This window comes from Branchiostoma belcheri, unplaced genomic scaffold, assembly GCF_001625305.1.
Source record: "Branchiostoma belcheri isolate BF01 breed outbred unplaced genomic scaffold, Haploidv18h27 scaffold80, whole genome shotgun sequence".
Taxonomy (NCBI): Eukaryota; Metazoa; Chordata; class Leptocardii; order Amphioxiformes; family Branchiostomatidae; genus Branchiostoma; species Branchiostoma belcheri.
In genome coordinates, this window is record NW_017804465.1 from 345,676 (window position 1) to 365,825 (window position 20,150).

At 41.2% G+C, this 20,150-nt stretch overlaps 2 protein-coding genes across 2 annotated transcripts in view; both read left to right on the forward strand.

Annotated features, from left to right (window-relative positions):
• Positions 1–18,133, forward strand: part of LOC109486438 (kinase D-interacting substrate of 220 kDa-like) — a 50,462-nt gene extending 32,329 nt beyond the window's left edge. The window contains exons 17-20 of the mRNA XM_019790269.1: positions 11,808–11,917; positions 12,359–12,521; positions 13,126–13,299; positions 13,989–18,133. Coding sequence (XP_019645828.1) covers positions 11,808–11,917; positions 12,359–12,521; positions 13,126–13,299; positions 13,989–15,416 — 1,875 coding nt within the window. The 3' untranslated portion in view covers positions 15,417–18,133. The remainder of the gene's footprint in view (positions 1–11,807; positions 11,918–12,358; positions 12,522–13,125; positions 13,300–13,988) is intronic.
• Positions 18,134–18,674: 541 nt separating this feature from the next.
• LOC109486503 (poly [ADP-ribose] polymerase 14-like) overlaps positions 18,675–20,150 on the forward strand; it is a 29,611-nt gene continuing 28,135 nt past the window's right edge. Inside the window, 1 exon segment of the mRNA XM_019790340.1 lies at positions 18,675–18,801. Coding sequence (XP_019645899.1) covers positions 18,715–18,801 — 87 coding nt within the window. The 5' untranslated portion in view covers positions 18,675–18,714.

A 20,150-nucleotide genomic window follows, 5' to 3' on the forward strand; every position in this document is an offset into this window, starting at 1 on the left:
AATGGCCGTTTTACTTCGATGATTTGTCGTCTAAAAGAAGAATGGCAATCAAGACTGCTGCAAGGCTCATGAAGCACTCAAGACGTGAGCCAAAAAAAAAAAACTTACAAAAATAGATTTACCAACCCACTGCACAAAGTCATCATCACCATCTTTAGGGAGGTTATATGCAGTATAATGTGTTGACACGAGCTTACACTTCCTGTCATCTTTTCTCCATCCCAAAGTAACAGCCCATGACTAATTTTGTAAGAATCGGTGGTAGCGGCTTGTTCGAGGAACTACGCTTGGAGCACAGACGTTAATGTTTGGGGAAACTTATAATTAGACCGGGCGAGCATCGGGGAGTAATGGTGCAGAGAAAATGGCGGAATAATAACAGAGCGGCATCTGTTGGATTGTCCTGCATAACATAATGGCACATTACATAATGTTGTAGAATCTGATGAATGTGAAGGTAAGGTAAGGTACATTAGACTCTTGGGTTGTTTCTGTGGTGATAAATCTGTGGCGTAGCAGGAAATTACATAGCCTGACTACATCATGCTTCTACTCGTAACAACTCTTCCAGTGGTCAGGCTCCTAGAGACTTGGTATAACACCCCATAAGTCAGGAGAATTGGGAGCATCTTCATCCTATTGATTTATGCACAATTACATACCTGTAATTGTCAAACTGAGAAATAAAAGTTACCATTGTGTTGGAGGCTGTGGTTAGCCTCTACCAGGCTTTAGAAGCGGCCGGAAAGAGCAGAATTTGGCCAAATAGACAGAAGACAGATAACATGCCAGAGGAGTTGGTCTACCAAAGAAGTAGTTTGCCACTCCTGAACTGTATTTCCAGAGTCTAGGCTGTGGCGACTGGTTCCATGGTACCGGAGAATCCTGAGCTCCTATTGGACTGATTTTCATACAGTGGTAAACTTTCATACAGAACCGACAGATAAGTTTGGTACCCTAGAATTGGGAATGGTTCTCTCAAGTCAGGTGTATGGCCAAAAGCCCTTGGGGAGGATGCCCAATCAGCCCCTGACAGAGACTGTGTAACACAGACTATAATCACAGTGCTGTACTGTGTCTAAAACAAGGGGGATTTGATATGTGGATGTAAAGTTCATGTAAGATACGTAAAACTCTTGGATTGTACAACTTGGTAATAAATATGTGGCGTAGCATGAAATCACAGTGCTGTATCTAAACCTAAGACCTAGAGACTCATATGAATGGATGCATTGGCATTTCGAGATGTGATGTGCATATCTAATGGAACTTTGAGTTAGAATATTCCAGAAGTGTAAGTGCAAAGTTCAATCTTGCTTGCTTCATTTGGCATTTCTTGGAAGAACACCAACTACGCAATTCTTACACGCATATACAAAAATGTAGTAGAGCATATGAGGTGAATCTTGCTGCTTCAATACATTATAGTGTTTCTGTTTTCAAGTAATTACTAACTGTACATTTACTCACAAATTCTAGAATGGAAAAATGGTAGAGATAGAAAATAAACAATTGGAAGAGCATTCTTCCTTATATATTTTTCCCATCACACAATATTTAGTTATTATAAAGATATTATTAATATTGATTTTCAAAGGTTCAAAATTTCCTGTATCTTTCCATGGCAGTTATATGCACCGATGTTTGGAAATATGTTGTATTTACAAGATACCAAAAACAGCTCTTCCGCCCATATTTACCCACGTCCTGGTGGTGAAAAATGCTTCCGACCTGCCAGGAAACCTTGTGACACGCTGGCCATTTGCCAAGTGCATGACAACATACAGCAGGGTATGTTAGGGGGGAGGGGGGGCACAAATTCTCTGAATATGACTTCTATCAGTCATATCTTAGGGATTGCCTTTGGATTGGTCCACCAGCCTTTTTCAGATGTTAGATAGCAGTTGAGAGGTTTAAAAAACCCACAATAAATGTACTTATATTGATAAGAATAATACCTAGGGGCATTATAGTGCATTATTCTAAACTGGCTCAAATCTGCCAGTTCTCATTATAAGCTCATAGACTTGACCTTGATACTTGAAATAACCTTTGGGTATCTGGATAACCTTGTGTGCATATCATCCAAACAAAAATAGAATACAAAGCAGTTATAATAGATCATACAACAAAAGACGTGTGAACTTTTATACTGGTGTCACTGCTAGGTCAAACCCATGCTAGTAGCATGAATCTTTCTCCAGATCGGATAGAACATGAAAAACATGTTGTGACTGAGGCTACTGATTGATATGTAATGTAATTTTGAAAAGGAAATGAAAGTTAAACGTGAATCATGGGCAGGATGATACCAAGGTCATGAGACTGATACATGGTTGCGGGGTAGACAAGTCTGGTTATCTGTGTAGAGGATGTAAAGTATAGCTGGCAGTTTCAGTTTTATACTGAGCTTGCAGGCATAGTCAAACTAAAATTGGATTCGTGATAGTCATCTGCTCCAAGGAGTAAGGCCATGGGCCAATAGAGCTGCCCCTTACCCCTGAGCTGGCAAACTGTTATGGTTTTTTAAAAGTAGTATATATTTTGACACGATAGGAGTTGCAGTCTGTGATAGATACAAGATAGAAATCATAATTTGAGGGAATCAAAATCTAGCTCCTCTCGTTTCTAATAAATGCTACCATAAGTTCTTTTTTGCTGGCATGAAAAGTACTACAGTTGGTGGGGGAGGGGGGCTGTTATTAGAATCATATCTAACAGCTGTGTAAGAGTAGACTGCTCACAGACTGCTAGAAATTTCAGCTCAAATTATATTAGAGCACATCATCCGACATTGGATACATGTAAGGTTTGTGTAGCGTAAAGTACACTGTAGATAAGGGTTGACACACAGAGGATGGTTGTGATGCCGACTGGATACTTGGTACAACGGCAGCCATAGTAATGTGAACAATGCAGACGTTAGCATGTTTGGGCTGATACTGGAGACAAGCCTATCACATCTTACACAAACATGTAGGTCTGCCTGTCAGATGGCGTTATAGATAGGTCCATTGTTGGGTAACACATGGAAAATGTCTGAGTTTCATATTTGTTTCTGGCCCAAATAATTATGTTTTAAATAAAAGAAATTGTATTGTTCAATTTGAAAAAGAAGAGTATTTGCCAAATCTAAAATGACCATCGCTACTTGTTATCATAGTGCTTGGCCAATGCCTCAAGTTGTCCTAATTCTGCCTGCCTGATATTTAAACTGTCTTCAGCACCCATATGTCACCATTCAGTCCTGTGATTATACATGTACAGCATCACCACTGCTGCCCAGCATAACACTTAGTATGAGCTGTGCCTTTGCTCTACATGTGCATCAACCATTGATGACAGAATGGGGGCAATAGCTGTTCTACATAACCGATCAATACTGGGGGAAGTAATATCTATGTGCCATTTTGCAAGAATGGTGTGGAATGTAAAACAACACCGGTCAGTTTGAATTGGAAAAGGCACAGGAATTTAAAATGTCAACAAGCTTTCCAATCAAATTTCTTCTTATAACTTTGTTATTGTGATAGGACAAAATCATGAAAAACTTCAATGCACAACCACTGTACAATATTCAACTTATGGTATCTACTGTTATAGATTAACAACAAGCATATACTCTGAGATTAATTTAGTGCCTTACACATGACTATATACTTTTAACATCAGATTTGCATTGTTTACAGGGTTAGGCATCAGGGAGAAGGTTTTAAAAACTTAAGGCATTCTGTTACTGATAGTTCACAAAGTCATTGTGCATAAAGTCATTGTCCATAAAGTTTGTAAGACCTACAAAATGCTAAATAATTGTGTACAGAATTCCTACATGTCTCTGTCCTTGGTGCTGAAATGCATTTTTTTGTATGATTGGTGCAAGTAACATTGAAAATAACCTGAAACAGACAAATTTTACATGCATCACTCAGAATTTAGGAAGAAGTGATCACACCAAAAACTGTTCAGAAACCATTGTCATTATTTTGTTTATGCCTCATAGGCAGTAGCAGTCAATGCAGCAAATGTACACCTACAGACATCTGTATGTAAACCCAGACCATGGTACAGTGCTGGTTAGGTACAGGTAGCAGCAAGACTGATCTAGAAATAGAAGTAAACAGAGGTCTGGTTATTGTATTTCCAGATCAGACCTTTTTAACTGGTTATAGGGTAAGGAAGCAGAGAGAAGGGTAAAGGCACCTTTACATAGTACATGAAGTCCATCTTACATGAAGTTCTCAACACCTACAATTGTCTTGTCTCTGTCCTTGGTGCTGAAACTATGGTTATCTTCCATTGACTAATACTTACGGTCAGCCAGTTGGATATGACTCATACTGAGCACATTGGCAGAGCATACAGCACCTGCTGGAAACCCATATTTCACGGGTTTCTTTAGATTTTTGGTCAACATTTCATCAGATTTTGCTTGTGGCAGAGGATATCTTTTCTCACACAACATTTGAAAACTATAGATGGGATTTCATCCTTAGATAAGCTAATACAGTCTTACATGAGACATTGTACCAAAGTGCTATACACAATACATTTAATGTACAGATGCAGTACGTTTCTGCCAATGTGCTCCTGCATTGTAACATGATATTGTAAATTTTACCATGGCAGTCTCTAATATAATGAGGTTGAATTGTGTAGATTAGCCAGATTGCAGGTGCCTGTTAATTAGTCTGGGGTGGTAATCAGCTAATGATGTTGGCTCATTTCCACCTAATCGTATTGTAAGGGCACAGCTTTTGTTTTGGCAAATATTTGTTCAGAAATTAACTGTGGAAAATCTCATTTGCTATCAGTTGTGAAATATATTCAAAATGCCATTTTTGGCTAGCCTCTACCAGGCTTGAGGGCGTGGCTGGAAATAGTAGAAATTGGCCAAATAGAGAGATATAACACGCCGAGGGAGTTTAGCCATCCAATTTACAGTTTGCCGGCAAACTGTTAACTCCAGCCGCGCCCTCAAGCCTGGTAGAGGCTAATTTTTGGCTACATTTTAGGTTGCATACATGTACATGGAAAAAGCATCACAAATTGTGCTACCCTATTATGATACTCAGTCTGGCTGAAATAGGCTTTCGTCACTACAGTACAATGTACATGTATGTTTATGTATACATGTACATACTCGAAATATTGTGAATCGCTTCAATCTTTGTCATCCAGCTATGATACCAAGTTGACAGTTTCACAAAGTATAAATGGCATAGCAAAGATCACATTCAGAATTTTAGATTATGTTAGAGTCTGGGAAACTTTATATTATAAAAAAAAATGGCCCAAGTGTAACAGTCTGGTACACCCTGATCTTGGAATAGCAGAACGTCTGTGCACATCTGTTAACAAACAGAGGAGCACATCTGGCAACTTACCACATGAAACACCATAAACTATGCTTACATCAAATGTTAATTGAATTACACATCATAATATAAACCATGTTAATCTCGGGGTGTTGTGCAAGGATAGGCCATTTACCCTAATGCACGAATTAACACACAGAAGACACAATATGACGTGACATGTCAGGACTTTTGAGGTTTGCGGAAATTGGAATTAATAATTCCGTTTAGAAAACACATGGGGTCGCGGACATTACCGTAATGCACCTTAATTTCAAAGATTGATTCGCAATAGAATTCTGCGGGTTTTTGGACAGGTTGAAATTACCGTTGCCCCCAGGGCATATGCACCAACTTAGATGGATAAATCTGGATTTGAATAGCATTTAGCCAATGTTTGGCATGGTGCGATAGATTTACATGAATACAACACAACCAGTCCCTTGTTTTTGATGTTCAAACTGCTTTGAATGTCTGCTAAAAGCCAAAAGTTGTCTGTGATCTTTTGTAAATGTAATACTGTACCAACATGTCTAGTCAATAGTAGAATATTCTCTGAATCTATACTCACTTGATTTAGCATTACTGGTACTTATTGTGTGCTTAATACAATGGAGTTTAGACTTCAGCCCATAAGGTTGCCTAACTGGTCTTTCACATCCAGATGTTTAATTTTGATAATGGCTCAAATTCCCTATTTTTGCCTCTCGTTCATCAAGTTAATTTTGTTCCAGACATGCTTTTTTCCGGACCCTCATGCACTATACTTAATGCTTTATCACTACTGATAAGTCTGGCATTTAGTACCCCCAACAGGCAAGTTGATACAATTTGAGAAGGACTCCCTTCTAGAGTCATTCCTCACATCAGACTGATTGTCAGCCCTCCTGTTGCTAATTTGATTCATTTCAGAGATTTCCTGATGCTATTGGACACACGGTTCAACTGAAGCGGTTATTACTGGCAGTTGGCGCAGTCCTGTAGTGCATAATGGTTGATGAATGTGACAAATTGTTAGTTGAAAAAAATTCCTGCAAGAATTCTTTTTACAAAGTTTAAACTTCATGGCCAAGAGAGTGAAGTCTTATTATTGTGTGTCTATCTGTCTGACTCAATATACATCCTTGACAATGCATCAAAGCAGTATGGGTAAGGAGGTGAAGCCTGCCATGTCTGGTTGCTTTGTGTCTATCATTGTACTCAGAATCAATTCTAAACAAGGATTTTTTTGCCTCATGGTGAATGAGATCTTTCTACAATAGCTGTTATCAGTAGACGTTCAACATTGGAGCTAGCACAGTATGATACTTATAACTAGACAGCTACAAATGTTAGATATGAGATCTAGACATTCCAGAAGAAGTTGATAGATTCGTCAGATTGAGTTCCTGACAACCGGCTTTGTGAACCCCTGCGAGGATGTCTCCTACTGTCCTTTGCACAGTTCATCAGGCGTAACTGTCTCTGTGGTCCTCACCGTCATTTCCGCTTCTGTCACTCCGTCAAATCCCTGTTCTTTGGGGAAATAATACAAGCATTTCCGAACACATAATTTCTTACCCGCCCATGTACATTGCGTGACCTTAGACAGCACTGTTGCTCCATGTACCTGATTGACAGAGCTTTCTTGCTACAATTGAATTGAATTTCACACCCATTGTGTAATTTTTCTATTTCAGGTCATACCAATTTAATTTCCTGGTTTTCTGATTTTTCTAATGGAAAAATATAAGGAAAACAAAGCCTGGACCAGGTGTACAAATGTATGATGTATGCCTTGGTACACTCAGTTTTATGGAGTTATTACAGCTATATTCAAATTTTCCTCTGCTTTTATGATGTCCATTTGATATATTTTCCCTTTTAAATGCTGGAGAAGCAAGTAAATAAATTGGTGTGGCCTAATCTGTTATATTGTAAAATTTCTGTTTACTGTACAATGTTTTGACCATCATTAACTTTGCTTTGTTCTTGTTTAAGGCAACCTTGTCTTGCTTATTTCTCTTCTATAAGCCATATTCATGTCTTTCCATCTTTCTTCTTTAACCATTCTTTTGTCTACATTTTGTAAATCACTGTCATAATAATTAAATTTGCTTTCATGTACAATTATCTTTTCCTTCTGTTTCATTTCTCCCACCCCTCCCCCTCCCACATGCGTAGCTGGGTGTACCAGGGCCCTCCGCCTGCCCTCTGACCCCCATATCAGAGCTGTCACAGGAATCCTTGCTCTCTCAGCCACTGGAGGAGGTATAGAGCCCATAGACCTTGTCTCAATCATCTAGACTCGTTTTGGGGGGCAGGAAAGAAAGTAGAAATTGGCTATTTTGCTGCAACAATTACAATGTCAGTTGGATGGATGTTTTTAAAAAGGACAACCTTTTTATTTGGAACTCAAACACAATATTGCAAAGGAAGGTATCCTTTACTAGGTATCCTTCTGTAATTAGTGATTTCTTGCCCCCATTACAGGCTTCAAGGCTTGACTTTTTTTATGCCATATCCTATATCATTTTCTGATTTTATATCAGTACTCTGATTGGTACGTCCTGATGACAATCAACAGCATATAAGAAGGCACAAAAAAGTCAAATCCTGAAGCCTGAAATGGATGCTGGGTAAAGAACTGTTCAAAAATTTCAAACGTGATGGATGACATTCAATCACACACCACAAAGGTCGCGACATTAACCCAACAACATGGCGGACACTAAATCACCTCATAGTCCTCTGTCTGCAAATATTCTATCTTGCCAATGTCTACTATTCTTTCATCCCCCAAAGGAGTCTGTTGAAGCTTACGGTAGACTTCCGCTTAGGCTTGGCTCTGCTCTGCTCTTCCCCTCAGGGAAACTTGTCTAGTCCCTACCGCTTCCAAAACGACCCCGCCTTTTTCCCAGCTGCGCTATAGTCAAGCTGCTTGCTTTTAATGTACTCCCTGTGCACCTAATGGCTGTTAATTTGTTTGCTTGGTTGCCAGTAATGGTATCAATGTTGTAACACCTTTGATGCTACCTGTGACTAAAGGGATTACAGAATGTCTGACATGGAGATGATAAATGACAAGTGGTCTGGCTGGAAATTATTTTCCAGTCTGTACTGGCCACGCTGAAACTAGAAAATCTCATTAAATGGTTAAACCTATACCGGTATACATGTCATGATGGTCCTCCATGTACATGTATACCTTGTAGATTTTGTTTTTTGTACAATTTTTAAGTGCCCATTTCCTTTTAATACATTGTCAGTCATTCTGTGTTATTATATGATGTTGCACTGTTATGACATGCATCCAATGATTGTAGTCAATGCCTGCAAGGTTGATGTTGATACAGATTTTATTTGATTTTATTTGGGATGGGTTCCTATTTATGCTTGGTGTTATTATAATGAAAGTTGTTATGACAACAATGGCGGATCAGTTCTCGTGAAAACAAAGTGACATACTAGCAGTCCACACACAGCAATTTGAAGTTTCCATGTTGGTATCTACTGTATATGATTTTGTATTAATTGCTAAATGTGGATGCAAACCTTGCAAGGTTATTCACTGTACAATTGTATCAGGTTTGTTCCTTTGACAACACTGTGAAATGTCAAAGTTACCCCAGCAAAATATTTGGTAGTTCAGGGCAAGTTCAAATCCTGTGCTGAAAGCCTTTTTTCTCAGCTGTTTACATCTGTCATTGACCTGGGTACTTCAGGGGTTGGAATGAATTTTACTGCAGTGCTAACTTTGCTAGCATCTGATGGCCCTGACTAAGTTAGTGCAAACCATCTTCCTGTTCAAGTTGTTGATAGGTCTGTTGTCTGTTTACCACACTTCCGGGCCATTTCAGTGAAACCTGTACTGCTGCATTTTCGCAGTCACATGTGTCAGCCTGTGACCTTGGGACTTCAGCGCTTGGCTAAAATTTTGCTGCAGTGACAATGGGCCACATACTTGGGCCATAGGAATGTAGTTCTTTGGTTTTCAGGCATTTTAGAGCAAAAATTTGTCAAGAGACTCTGGACAGGAGGGTAGAAGGAAAACTTCACTCAATAAATTTACTCAAATAAATTTTATGACTTCCTGACACTCTTAATGACACTGACTTCATGACAAATAAATTTATGACTAGGTATCTGGTGCAGACTAGGACTAACCAAAAGCTAACAAGGATGGACTCAGGGCTATCTGCTTTCACATTGAATTTCATTGATTTATTTTTTTAAATGGTAGAACAAACATAATTGAATTGGTGTGGCCTTATCTGTCCTGAGGCAACAGGGGCATCCTGTTATTAACGGCTTTGTTGTCGGTCCACTCCCCTTCCTGACTTTTGTCCATTTCAGCAAAAGGTCGAACCACAACATTTTTTCATGATCAAGCCCTTTATCAGCCACAAATATCTGTCATTTATACCTCTCTGGCAGCAGAGGTATCCTGTTATTAATAGATTTCTTGTCTGTCCAGTCCCTCCTTGCCCTTTGTCCAAAAGATCATTTTAAATTAGAGACCAGTCGTCATCTCAATTTATTGTAAACCCAGGCATTTCTGAGCCTTTCCATGGCCAGACGAAAGGCTCAGAAAACTCAACAAGATGTCACTACTGACAAATACCACAGAACATGCTGCTTAATGAACCTAGATTTTTCATGGTTTCCATTGGATGTTTGGTCACTATAGCATCAAATTTTTCCCGTTGCAGATGATACCTTTTTCAGCACAACATTTTAAAACTATAGACTGGATGTCATTTTTAGATATGCAAGTATGACCTAAAACGAGACATTCTACATATGTGGAACTGAAATACACAATACATTACATTTCGCTCAGGGGCAGTACTTTCTGCCGACAAGCTAGCAACATGGCACCATAGCCACTGCCAATATTAGGTTTATCAGGCTGGCTATTGCAAGTAAAGGTCCAACCAGCATCAAAAGCCTTTTCTTAGTCACAGACATTTGTCTTTGACCCCGGCACTTGAAAGGTTAGTCTGAAATTTGCTGCAGTGCCAAGTTTGCAACTATCTGATGGTCCTGACGCAAAAGAACTATCCTCTTACATTTTGTATTGATGGGTTTGCTGTTTGTACCCGCTCATGCCCTAGGTCCTGGCCTTGCTCCAAAAAATCACTTTGTCCGCAGACCTATTGTCGTCAGTAGAGGGGGGGGGGGATTTTCATGACATGGAGGATCGTCATAAACCTCAAGGTCAACAAAATGGCACCATGCATGTTGTACTTTCTTGACTAAGAGTTGAGATAGCAGTTGTAGGACTGATTTTGTGAATTACATGTAGCTTTGAAATTTGGCAGAGATGTGTACTTTTCAGAGATGATGCGTGGATGCAACCTACAGCTAAAATGGGATCTCATGACATCATAAATTGATATTTTCTCGCACCAAGGAGGTTGAAAATCCAATTTGAAGTTGAATTTAAAGCTCCATGCTCTTGCTAAGATAAATTTTACATTAATTGTTACATACTCATTACATATCTTGGGGAAAGACACATTCTGGTACTAGAGAATTTGTTCTTTAATGATTATGTAACCACTCTCCACTCAAGACATATTTCTTACCTATTGGATTCAAACAGCCAAGGTTACATGTTTGACCTCTACAGTCTGACTGTGAACACCACACTTGCTTCATCGCCTGACATTTTACTATTCATGTACAGTTACGTGCCAGTATTTGCCATGCAATAAAGACTTTGATGGTCGCAGTATTCAGGAGTTCGCACTATGGGGCTTAAAAATCCATCAGGAAATTTGGCACGATGGCTGAAATGGTGCATGATGGCAGTGTGAAATCATTCTAGCACATTCTGTATGTGTTTTAATGGACAGTAGTAAGCTGTTAGATGCTAGTCAACGCATGTAGGTGTGACTTGGGTTTTTTATGAAGACAATTCCAGACAAGACCTTTTAGATATAATCTAAGATTCCATGATATAATATTTCCCATGAAGCTGGATTGGTAATTGTCACTAAACGTTTGATGGAGATACCGATATTACAGTTATTGTAATAACAGTACTCTAATTTACAGTAAAATGTCTGTGCATAATTTCTCCTGATATTGATTTTGACCTGCATGATATAAATCCATAATGACTGATTTCCATAATAAACAGACAATAATAATTTGCTACTAGGTGATTGCTACTTGTACAGTTTATAGTTTGTATGTTGTAAACTCAATGCAATGTAGGCTCTGTCATCCAAGTACAGTGTACATACACATGTAGCTAGCCTCTACCAGGCTTCAGGAATTGGCTGGAAAGAGTAGAAATTGGCCAGAAAGACAGGTAACACACCAGGGGAGGTGGTTCACGCTGAAAGAACATGTTGCTGCTCCCAATTAAGAGCTTTGAGTTGTCAGAATGTATGGGTGTTGGAGCATACATTAGGGGACCAGTGTAACCATGTTGTTAACCTGCTCTCTCTCTCCCTCTCACAGGCCCAGTCCCAGTCAGACGTCCGCGAGCCCAAACTGAAGAATCTGGACGTTCACGACGTGTGTGACCGTCTGGCACAGCTGGAGGGGATCAACCAGGTAGAACTGCCCAGGTGAGAACCAGATTTATTTGTTTGTTTATTTGTTTGTTTTGTTTACCCAGGGTAGCCTATCTCAATGTCACAGTGTTGGCACAACATACTGTACTTAACCTACACGAAACTCGTAATGTATTGTGCATACCGCTAATATTGGTAGAACATCTCGTTTAATGTCATATTCGTGTAGTCACAGATGACAATCCAGAATGTTTTGTCAGAAAAGGTATGGTCTAAAATATGGGCAAAATTCTGATGCAACATTGACCAAACATTCAACAAAAAACATGGAAAATCCATGTTTTGCTTAGGCACTTTACATTCTGCCAACGTGCTGCCTACCTACATGCACATACATTGTAATTATTATACATGCATGTTCGTGGGGGAGGTTTGAAGTATGCTAAATTCATATACACATGTATTGACTCAAACTTTTACATCCCTTTCTTATAGATATCACAAGACGATCCAGGAGAACAACATCAACGGGCCGGTCCTTCTGCACTGTGAGCTGGACGAGCTCAAGGTCGTCATGAACATGAAGTTTGGAGACTGGCAGCTCTTCAGGGCCTACATCGTCGAGATGAGGCACAAGGAGAGATTCGGCCACGTCAAGGTCAGATTTTTTGTCGTTGTTATTATGTTTACCTTCAAATAAAGAAATTGTTTTTGCTGTTTCTTCTTCCCCTTCTCCTAACAAATAAGGTCAATGTCAAGGACAAGTATTTGGCTACATTATGGAGCAAGTTATGGGGTGGTTAAATTAATTATATGTTATATGAATGTGTTTGAGTGTGACTTATTGGGCTAGATGTTGTGACAGTTAACATCATGCATTTGCAAAACCTTTCTAGTTTCTTTTTGGCCTTCCTAGTTTATTGCGCCTTCAATCTCACCTTTAACACACCTGTGTAAGCCACCTGTTAAGGAGGTATGTATACATGTAGAAGATACCATACAGCGCGGGCCAGCAGCAGGGCAAATCTGTACCTTAAATTTCACCTGTATTGCACCTATGTTACACCTGTAACACACCTGTAACACCTATCACCTACATGTATATGTGACGTGTCTGTGACTTGTTTTTGTCAGGTTGAGGAGGAGTTTATAGAAGACACCATGGAGCTGGCCAGCAGCAGGGCTAACCTGTACCTTAAATTTCACCTGTATTGCACCTATCACCTATATGTGACATGCCTGTCCACTCTTGTTTTTGTCAGGTTGAAGAGGAGTTTATAGAGGACACCATGGAGCTGGCCAGCAGCAGGGCTAACCTGTACATGCCGTCCATGGTGAAGGGCGGTAGTGACACGTCCGGTTCCCAGGATTCCCTGCTGGCAGAGTTCGGGCACCTCAGTCCCCAGGAACAGATCCAGTACCAGGGTGCATTGCAGGTAGAGGTCATAGGTCACTGGGCAGCACCACCAATAGGTCTCCTTTAAGTCTTAATGACATTTCTGTTTTCTCTAAAGGGAAACATCCTCTTTTAGCTGTCTTTTGACATTTGGATTCCTCTTAGGGACAAACAGTGCTTTGGCGTCAGATCAACTCTATTGAACCTTTTCCAAGTTAAAAGTAATTCAATAAAACACGAACCTTCTGAGAGTAAGGAGTTATTGGAATGAACAAAACAAGAAAAAGCTTTTGCTGCTTTTGATTTAGTTAGTTTTGATATCACTGTTACAACAGTGCCCCCTGCTGATTTCTCAGAGCAGTGCATGGTGCAAACGAACTGTTCTATTATGTTAGGATTAAGACATTTTATACTTATACTAAACATCCTACCACTTTTGGGAAATCTCTTACACTTTAGGGAAGAATCCTGCCACCTCCCAGAGGCAGCCATAGCTTTTATGTTCTTCCAACTATATTACTGGTACCATATTACTGATTCACCATTTTAGTTCACATTGAGCCATCTGACCAGTGTCTGTCTCAACAGTGCCCCCTACCAATCATTCTGAGAAGTACATAATGCAAACAAACCCATATTCACTTTTTTTCCCATAGGAGCTTTATAATCACATCAGTGATGAACAACGATTTTAGTTCACTTCTGATGTACTTGTCTACCCCCCTCCAGGCATATCTGGATAGTATTGAGAACCAGGCTGTGTCAGTCCGGTCCAAAATTCCCGTCCGGAGAAGCCCCAACACTACCGAGGAGAAGAAAGCGCTGGAGGACGAAAAGTACCAGTCAAGGATCCCCCGCCTCAGCAACAGCAAGCACGACTTGTCCTCGCTTCACTCGGGCAGTGACGAGAGCCTCCACGGACAGCCAAAGTCAAGGTCGCACTCGCTGGAGAAGCTGCGGCAGTCGCCCCGACCTCGCAGCTCCACCCCGCCCCGCGACCCCTCCCCCAGAACGAGGGCGAAGGTACACACCGTCCAGTCCCCGTCTTATTCCATGAAGAGCTCCTTCCGACGGAGCTGGAGCGGCACCAGCCCCCCCACGGTGGGTCCTGAGGTGAAACCCTCCCCAGAACCCACATGTAGCACAGACACTCAGGCCAAGGGCCCGCCCAGGCTCAAGACCCTCCCCACAGACTTTGCACTATCAGTAGTCATCCCCAATAGCGAGAGTTCCGAGCTGGAGGATCTGACAGACATGTCTCCTCTGGTTAGTGATGCCGCTGGCCAAGAGGGCCAACATGGCATGGGGAAGATCAGCCGCACGTTAGAAAACATCGCCAGCGCCTTCAGAAGCCCACGCACAAGCTCCAAGTCAAGCAAAGACGAGAAAGAGGACGTGGAACCCCTCTTGAACATGGAAGAGGGGGAGGGCAAAGGCGTGTCAGAATCTGAGTCAAAAACCCTAACCCAACTCACCCACTCCAGTTCAGGAACACTTACAGAGGTCACCCCCCTCCCCACCCCTGACCAGGCTGTAGATAGACATTTAGACATAAAGAACCCTTCAGACAGTTCCCTGTGGAAAAAGAGAAAACACATTCCTTCTGTGTCAGACGACGGTCCCGCTGGAGAAAAGAACGATTCTGGCTCTCATCCGCAGACCAGACTAGCAGGAGAAAAACCTGGCGTTGTCCAGGATGGAAGGAATGGGAATGGGAGAAACAGGAGCCAGGAGAGAGAAAGCAGTATCGAGGACAATAGAAGGAATAGAAACGATAACGACGGAGCCATTCAGCACGCTGACTCTTACTCCTCCAACAGACCTGCAACGTTATCGACAGAAAACGAACAACAGGATCAGAGCTTCGACGACTCGTCAGAGAAGAAGAAGGGGACAAAGCTGACGAGGAAAGAGTCCGGCAGACAGAAGAGCAGGCTGCCCGTGTTCAGGACTGGGTCAGCCCCCGGACAGGAGTCGCCCGCAGGCACCAAGAGACAGAGCCCGGAGAGCACGCCGTTTGGCTCCAAGAGACCAAGTACTCTGAGTATGACAAAGGCTGATCTGGAGCTGAAGGGAAGTGATGAGGAGGCAGGGAGTACGGGACAAGTCAGTATCACCATGGGAGAACTGGCTGCCACAGGAGAGACTGTGTTGTAACACAACACACGTTGTAACCGTGAAATCAAACTGTAATCTGTATTGTAAAGTTGGGAGTTTTTTCTTCTTCTTGAACGAGTTTGACTATGACATTCCTGCATCTTGCCACTTGAAAATGATCGAGAAAATCAAGGAACAAAAAATCTAGCATAGATTTCTAACAGTACTGATTGACTTTGGCGTTTTAATCCATCAGAGTGACCTTTGTCTTGATCTGTTTTAAACTTTTCTCAGATGTATAAGCATAAATTGTTGCAGTGACTTTTTCTCAGTCCCAGACAACACTGTAAGAATTATCACACCAAGACTGTTGCCTTGTGGGGAGGCAGCGAACAATGTAAGACCTGGTATTCTTTACCTTTGACCTCTATAGGGGCTGATGTTGAGTTTGGGGTTGTCTGATATTATTACCCAGAATTCCTTCTTGCTGGTAATGTAAATCTGTGGGTTCAGCAAGAGGAGGTTTTGTCTTGACCTGACATTAATGTACAGCAATCTTAATAATGATGGAACTTTAGTCCATTCTGCCCTGTGAGGGCTTCTCAAGGAAATCAAAATGTATTCTTTTAACGACTGTACATGACCTTGGGGCACTCAGCGCTTTGTGACAATGAGTCGACCTTGACTTCCAATGTGGATGCCGACGCTCGTGGCACGATACTTCAGTGTACAGAACTCTAATTTATTGGACTTGCCAGTTGTATGTACAAACGTTTGGATGTGCTGTCCGTGTGATGATGATGTCTTCTTGCATGCGAGCCACGCAATACTCTCACGTAAATCGACGCAGTGATCGTTGTGCTGTACGTTAACACCCAACCATTGTAACCATGCACATTTATACAGAAAAAAAAAGATACATCATAAAGGAAAGGAGAAAAAAAGAGGGAAAAAAATCAAAAGTTTTTTTACTGGAGTTGAAGCAAGAAACGTGTAGAAAAGTAGGTAAAGATGATGAAAGCTAGGTAACGGACCGCTCAGGTGTGTTAGTGATAACATTTGTTGTCCACTCGAGGGATGTTTCCTCATTCCAGTGATATTGTGACGTTGGTAAGACATAAATATCATGTAGTTCTGATGGCCACTGTATGGGATCAGATACGGAGAACATTTCATTTCAGAAATCTACTGTAATCAGAGAGTCTTTCCATAAATGTGTGAGATACAAATACACCTGTATTATCTAAACTCGATGTTGCAAAAGTTTGTTTCAGGGTATAGTCGTTTTTTTATGGAAAGCAGTCCTATCGTGTTTGAGAGCAGCAGGGTCTGCTGAGTTTTTTGCATTTTTTAGTCACTGAAAATGAATTTATTATGGACAGTTTATTGTCTTTCCCTGAAGGTCATTAGATTGACCTTGGAGACATCAGTGTTACTGAGGATTGTTAAGTCATGAATTTATTCCGTAGTACATCAATTTTACATGCTACAAATGTGTCCATGTCTTTGAAATCCAAAGGATATGAATTCTATGAATGATGAAGGAATCTTGACTTGAATATCGAGTAGAAATGCTGCTTATGAAATTTGCAATTTGTGATTTATATGTTGGAATTTGAAACTTTATTGTATTTACCACCTTTTCAAACTGATATGATGCAACTTGATTGTTTTATAGTTTGTTGGTTATGCACATTTTCTTATTAATTAATTTTGGGAAAACCAGTATATGGGATTGTTGGACAACTGGGCTTTTCCTGATCAACTTCATACTTCTCCCCAGTCGACGTAACTGAAAACTGGTATCAGTAATTGGGAGTAGGTACGGAGAAACTTACAGAACTATCATTGAATGATCTTCCTTTCTTTGCAGTGGTGTACGCAATGTACAAGTAGGCTTCCTGACAACAGGACACTCATGAGTATGTTACACTTGATATAACACTGAAATCAGTATGAACAGCAGACAGTACTTTATTTGACAGAAAGTGGTCATCATAGCTGCAAGTATACATTGTTCTCATGTGCACTGTAATATTATAACATGTAGGCATAAGTGTGTGCCCATGCTGCACTCCCCTACTTAACCTTGAAGATGGTATAATCCCACTGGCGACCAATCAGGAGATAGTACTACTGGGGATGTAACCCTACCCATGGCGACCATGTTTGCTGTTGCTAGGTGACATGATGATGCTATCATTTAGTTGGTGTTGTGGAAAAAGTTTCTAGCTGCGTTTGCAAGTCCTGCCCATGATTATCCCTTAGCCATAGCAACCATATTACCATTATTGCAACCTCTGCTGTCCTGTTGGCAAACTTTGTGCACAACACTTGCTACATAATTAGCATCATCAGTCATCTACATGTATGGCATTTGTAGTATTCTCCCGGGTAGCCTTTTGGCACTGTAGACTTGGACCAGGTAGGCCACAGGGAGAAGATTAAATATTCTTACTTGTGATTGACATGTTAAGACTTTACAATTGTTAGAACATCAGACAGATTTAACCAGTGCTGGATGCCATAAGAGATTGTCAGAAAAATGGGTTATTTTATTAGACCACAACTGCAACTCTGACGTAATGTTAATATATATATGATTGTGCATATCATTTCTGCAGAATTCTTGCCAAGCCTGGTGAACAGAACATAATGACGAAATCCCATCCTGGTTACCACAGAAACAGTTGCTAGGGACAGTCAGGAGTTGTGAGAAGGTAGGGGAAGGCAGTATGTTGCACAAACTGTCACAATAAACATCACGTGTACATGAACACTCCTGGCTATGTTTCTTCCCTCACTGTCAAAACACTGATTTTAACGAACTGAATCTAGCAGACCAGGTTATTACTATGTGGAAGTCAGACACTTGGCTACATCTCCTTTCACATTTCAAATCAAGTCAAAGAACATTGAAGAGATTCATTTGTCATGTAAAGATACAGTTACTAACGTTAGTGAATTCTTTCATCAGTGACAACTTGGAAGGATAAGGAAACATTAACCTCCAAATTTTCGATGGCTATCAGTCCATCTTGTTCACAGAGTGGCCTAATCTCGTGAGAGCGCGAGGGGAACTTGTTAGGGAAGCGAGTGTGGGAGCCCCGGCATACAAGTAGGATGGTACCCAGGCTAGTGTATATGTGATGTTCCCACCAAATAAAAGCCATTCGTACGATGATTGAGTCAAAATTTTATAATGTAGGAACCTTGTTTTTTTTTGGCCCGCCTTGTTTTTTTCCGCCCGCTCGCATTAGATTTGGAGTCTGCAGAGGATGTCATCCATAAAATTTAGTTGCTGTGGCCTTACCCTTACTCCGGAGGGAGGCAACAGGGGGTGGGGCCCGGCAGACCGATGCAAGTCTCGGGCCTAGTCTCACGCTCTCGCGAGATTAGGCCACTCCTTGAACAAGATGGACTGATAGCCATCGAAAATTTGGAGGTTAGTATCCTTATCCTTCCAAGTTGTCACTGATGAAAGAATTCACTAGTAACCAAGTCAAAGAAGTACTTAAAGTTGTTGTGAGTCTTGATTCTGTATTATAATTATAATAATTTTTCCACTGGCTTATATTTGTTGTGTCAATAAAGAATCTGTGTATATCATGCCCGTAGCCGGGTTTCCGGAAAAGGCTGTGCTGTGCATGTGCATGTGCTGTGCCCCTCTTCAGGGCCCCAAGCCATCACATGTTCAAGCTGCATTATGTAACTTTTTACGCAAAAATTTGAAATATTCCAATTATATACTAAATTTTGGTGTTATCAACAGTTAGTATCACTTTTCAACATATTTGTGTCATTACATGTATTTCACATTTCTGAGGTATAATTTGTGCATTCAAACAGTTCTTGTTCACTTCCCGGTGCCACCGGTTTGCCTACCATAATTTTTGTTAGTCTCCCCCGGGGGAGTTGGCCGGCCATATTGGGTCCTGCAAGCAAGCTGGACCCTCTATGGAAGGCCAACTCCTCTGGCCAATGATGTTCCCCTTAGCCGATTTCTACTATTTATTCAGTCTGAAAAGCAGTCTGGTGGAGACTCATAATTATGTGCGGTGTGGCCAGAGATTTGAATAGAAGATTCATCGGACACAGTTTTGTAAGCTTACAAGGAACAAGGATGTTGTATTTTTTTGTTGCTGAGTATTATTCTCATACTAAAGGGTTAAGTCAACGTCCTATGTAAAGAAAAGAATGGAAGATATATACTTTTCGTACTGTCAAAAAGTCACATAATGCCCCTTTAACATGTGATGGCTTGGGGCCCTGAAGAGGGGCACTGCACATGCACATGCACAGCACAGCCTTTTCCGGAAACCCCCCGTAGCCAGGAATTCCCACTGCTTGAGTTGAGGGACCAGCAGCGCCGAAGGCGCGAGGTTCCAAGGGGGTTCGGGGGCATGCTCCCCGGGAAATTTTGGAAGAAAAAAAAAGAACCTTCTGAAATGGCATTTCCTGCGTTTTTTTAGAGGATTTCAAAGAACTTCAAGAACCTTTGGATAAAAAGTGGACCTTTGAGCCTTGTGCAGGTACAGCCAAGGTACTTGAGGTGGAGAGTTTGAACTTTCCCGTGCGGGAACTGTGACACTTTGAGCCTTGTGCAGGTAGCTCCCTTGTGGGGGGGGGGGTGTCGTGGAGAGGTTTTGCGCTCCCTTCTCTCCGCCAGAAACAAACTAGTCTCCACCAGACTTCTTTTGTGGGGTGAATAAATCGTAGAAATCGGCCTAAAAAGGGTATTAATTGGCCAGAGAAGGTAGCCGGCAAGAGAAGCTCCATTTCCCCGCCAAGACA